Source organism: Chiloscyllium plagiosum, chromosome 12 (assembly GCF_004010195.1).
Source record: "Chiloscyllium plagiosum isolate BGI_BamShark_2017 chromosome 12, ASM401019v2, whole genome shotgun sequence".
Lineage (NCBI taxonomy): Eukaryota > Metazoa > Chordata > Chondrichthyes > Orectolobiformes > Hemiscylliidae > Chiloscyllium > Chiloscyllium plagiosum.
Genome location: NC_057721.1, coordinates 5,471,110 through 5,475,721, shown reverse-complemented (window position 1 = coordinate 5,475,721; position 4,612 = coordinate 5,471,110). Strand labels below are relative to the sequence as shown.

Genomic DNA, 4,612 nt, shown 5'->3' with positions numbered 1-4,612 from the left:
GGGAGCGGGGGGTGTCAGGGGGGTGTGGGGTGTCGGGGTGATCCGTTGCCCCGGGCCTGCTCGCTGCCTCCCCCCACTTCAGGCGACGTGGCACCGACCTCCCGGGCGCCGCTGAGCCGGAGCCTGAGGCCGCGACACTGTCCCCTCCCCCGGCTCCAGGGAGATAGAGAGAGGACCCGGACCCGGACCCGGGCCCACTCCCCGGCCTGTCCCGCGGGCTCAGGGCCGGGCCGGGCCTCCGTCCCCGCGCCCGGGCTTCTCTCTGTCCCCGGCCTGTCCCGCGGGCTCAGGGCCGGGCCGGGCCGGGCCTCCGTCCCCGCGCCCGGGCTTCTCTCTGTCCCCGGCCCCGCGCTCGGGCACTGACCTGGGCCGGGAGCGGCGTGCTGTCTGCGGCCTCCCTCAGCTCGGACACGCTCCGGCTCTGGGTGTGGGTGAGCGGGGCGGTGGGCTCCGGGCCGCGTTCCCACACCGACAGCCTCTGCAGGCTCGGCTGCTCCCGGCTCCGCGCCTCAGGCCCGTCCGCACCCAGCTCCGCCATCGCGTCCTGTCCCGTCCCGGAGCGGCCCCTGCACCGAGACAGCCCAGTGAACAGTACGGCCCGGCTCGGCCTCAGCTCCAGCCCCGGCTAACCCCGGAAACAGAGCGGGAACCCTCCCACTGGGGGAGGAGGGAGGCCGGGATCAGGATCAACACCGGGATCGGAGAGACTGGGAACAGGATCAACACCGGGATCACAGAGACTGGGATCAGGATCAACACCGGGATCGGAGAGACTGGGATCAGGATCAACACCAGGATCGGAGAGACTGGGAACAGGATCAACACCGGGATCAGGATCAACACCGGGATCACAGAGACTGGGATCAGGATCAACACCGGGATCGGAGAGGCTGGAATCAGGATCAACACCGGGATCACAGAGACTGGGATCAGGATCAACACCGGGATCGGAGAGGCTGGGATCAGGATCAACACCGGGATCACAGAGACTGGGAACAGAGAGACTGGGATCAGGATCAACACCAGGATCGGAGAGGCTGGGATCAGGATCAACACCGGGATCACAGAGACTGGGATCAGGATCAACACCAGGATCTGTGAGGCTGGGATCTGGATCAAAACCGGGATCAGGATCAACACCGGGATCAGTGAGACTGGGAACAGGATCAACACCGGGATCAGAGAGGCTGGGATCAGAATCAACACCGGGATCAGAGAGACTGGGAACAGGATCAACACCGGGATCAGGATCAACACCGGGATCACAGAGACTGGGATCAGGATCAACACCGGGATCGGAGAGGCTGGGAACAGAGAGACTGGGATCAGGATCAACACCAGGATCGGAGAGGCTGGGAACAGAGAGACTGGGAACAGGATCAACACCGGGATCACAGAGACTGGGATCAGGATGAACAACGGGATCAGAGAGACTGGGAACAGGATCAACACCGGGATCGGAGAGACTCGGAACAGAAAGACCGGGATCAGGATCAACACCGGGATCAGGATCAACACCGGGATCAGAGAGACTGGGATCAGAGAGACTGGGATCAGGATCAACACCGGGATCAGGATCAACACTGGGATCAGAGAGATTGGGAACAGGATCAGCACCGGGATCACAGAGACTGGGATCAGGATCAACACTGGGATCACAGAGACTGGGAACAGGATCAACACCGGGATCGGAGAGACTGGGAACAGAGAGACTGGGATCAGGATCAACACCGGGATCAGAGAGACTGGGAACAGAGAGACTGGGATCAGGATCAACACCGGGATCACAGAGACTGGGATCAGAGAGACTGGGAACAGGATCAACACCAGGATCGGAGAGACTGGGATCAGGATCAACACCGGGATCGGAGAGGCTGAGAACAGAGAGATGGGATCAGGATCAACACCGGGATCAGAGAGACTGGGAACAGAGAGACTGGGATCAGGATCAACACCAGGATCAGAGAGACTGGGAACAGGATCAATACCGGGATCAGAGAGACTGGGATCAGAGAGACTGGGATCAGGATCAACACCGGGATCACTGAGACTGGAAACAGAGAGACTGGGTTCAGGATCAAAACCGGGATCAGGATCAACACCGGGATCAGAGAGACTGGGAACAGGATCAACACCGGGAACAAAGAGACTGGGAACAGGATCAACACCGGGATCAGAGAGACTGGGATCAGGATCAACCCCGGGATCACAGAGACTGGGAACAGGATCAACACTGGGATCACAGAGACTGGGAACAGAGAGACTGGGATCAGGATCAACACCGGGATCAGGATCAACAACGGGATCAGAGAGACTGGGATCAGGATCAACCCCGGGATCACAGAGACTGGGAACAGGATCAACCCCGGGATCACAGAGACTGGGAACAGGATCAACACCGGGATCACAGAGACTGGGAACAGGATCAACACCGGGATCCCAGAAACTGGGATCAGAGAGACTGGGATCAGGATTAACCCCGGGATCACAGAGACTGGGAACAGGATCAACACCGGGATCGGAGATACTGGGATCAGGATCAACCTCGGGATCACACAGACTGGGACCAGGATCAACACCGGGATCAGAGAGACTGGGATCAGGATCAACTCCGGGATCATAGGGAGTGGGATCAGAGAGACTTGAATCGGGATCAGAGAGACTGGGATCGGGATCAACAGCGGGATCACAGGGACCGGGATCAGAGAGACTGGGATCAAGATCAACATCGGGATTACTGGGACTGTGATCAGAGAGACCGGGATCAGGATCAACACCGGGATTACAGGGACCGGAATCAGAGAGACTGGGATCAGGATCAACACCGGGATCACAGGGACTGGGATCAGAGAAACCGGGATCAGGATCAACTCCGGGATCGGAGAGACTGGGATCAGGATCAACACAGGGATCAGAGGGACTGGGATCACAGGAACCGGGATCTGGATCAACACCGGGATTACAGGGACTGGGATCACAGGGACCAGGATCACAGAGACTGGAATTAGAAGGACTGGGATCAGAGAGACCGGGATCACACCAGGATGAACACCGGGATTACAGGGACCAGGATCAGGATCAACATCGGGATTAGAGAGACCAGGATCAGGATCAACACCGGGATCAGAGGGACCAGGATCAGGATCAATACCGGGATTAGAGAGACTGGCATCAGAGAGACTGGGATTTGAGAGACCGGTATCAGGATCAACACTGGGATCAGAGGAACCAGGATCAGGATCAATACCGGGATTAGAGAGCCTGGGATTAGAGATACCAGGATCAAAATCAACACCTGGATCACAGGGACTGGGATTAGGATCAACACCCAGATCAGGATTAACACGGGAATCATGGACCACGATCAATATCAGGATCACAGTCATTGGGACCAGAGACACTTGGATTAGGATCAATACCGAAATCACAGGGACCAGGATCAGGATCACACGAACTGGGAATAGGATCAATGCTGAATCACAAGGACCAGACAGACTAGGATGGATGAACGTGGGATCAGACTGACGGGGTCAGGATCAGCACTGGCATCATGATCAATACCAGGATCACAGGAACTGGAACAGGGTCAACACCAAGAGTAAAAGGCTGGGATCAAAGAGACCTGCATCAACACTAACACCCGGATCAAAACTGGGAGGAGGGGGCCCTGGAATGGACAGACCACAATTAGAGAGACGGGATTAACATCAACACTGGGATTAACATCGGGAGTAGAGAAACCAGGATCAATACCGATACTGGGATCACCACCAGGATTAGAGACACCAAAATCACATTAGGAACAGAGATAGAGTCATAGAGATATACAGCATGGAAACAGACCATTTGGTCCAACCCGTCCATGCCGACTAAATAGCTCACCCCAATCTAGTCCTACCTTCCAGCACCTGGCCCATATCCCTCCAAACCCTTCCTATTCATATACCCATCCAGATGCCCCTTAAATGTTGCAATTGTACCAGCATGCACCACTTCCTCTGGCAGCTCATTCCATACATGTTCCACCCTCTGTGTGTAAAAGTTGCCCCTTGGGTCCCTTTTATATCTTTCCCCTCTCACCCTAAACTTATGCGCTCTAGTACTGGACTCCCCGACCTCAGGAAAAAGACTTTGTCTATTTATCCTACCCATGCCCCTCATAATTTTGTAAACCTCTATAAGGTCACCCCTCAGCCTCTGATGCTCCAGGGAAAACAGCCCCAGCCTGTTCAGACTCACCTCAAATCCTCCAACCCTGGCAACATCCTTGTAAATCTTTTCTGAACCCTTTCAAGTTTCACAACATCTTTCCGATAGGAAGGAGACAAGAATCGCACGCAATATTCCAACAGTGGCCTAACCAATGTCCTGTACAGCCACAACATGACCTCCCAACTCCTGTATTCAATACACTGACCAATAAAAGAAAGCATACTAAACACCTTCTTCACTATCCTATCTACCTAAGACTCCACTTTCAAGGAGCTATGAACCTGTACTCCAAGGTCTCTTTGTTCAGCAACACTCCCTAAGACCTTACCATTAAGTGTATAAGTCCTGCTAAGATTTGCTTTCCCAAAATGCAGCACCTTGCATTTATCTGAATTAAACT

At 55.3% G+C, this 4,612-nt stretch overlaps 2 protein-coding genes across 2 annotated transcripts in view; both read right to left on the bottom strand.

Annotated features, from left to right (window-relative positions):
- cog3 (component of oligomeric golgi complex 3) overlaps positions 1 to 624 on the bottom strand; it is a 65,471-nt gene extending 64,847 nt beyond the window's left edge. Inside the window, exon 1 of the mRNA XM_043700324.1 lies at positions 365 to 624. Within this exon, the coding sequence (XP_043556259.1) occupies positions 365 to 538 (174 nt within the window). The 5' untranslated portion in view covers positions 539 to 624. The remainder of the gene's footprint in view (positions 1 to 364) is intronic.
- Position 625: 1 nt separating this feature from the next.
- LOC122555480 (basic proline-rich protein-like) lies at positions 626 to 3,386 on the bottom strand. The gene is made up of 3 exons (XM_043701507.1): positions 3,062 to 3,386; positions 1,859 to 2,942; positions 626 to 1,745 (listed from the first exon to the last, which is right to left on the bottom strand). Exons 1-3 carry the CDS (start codon positions 3,384 to 3,386, stop codon positions 626 to 628), a joined length of 2,529 nt encoding a protein of 842 aa, XP_043557442.1.
- Between the last annotated feature and the right edge of the window lie 1,226 nt (positions 3,387 to 4,612).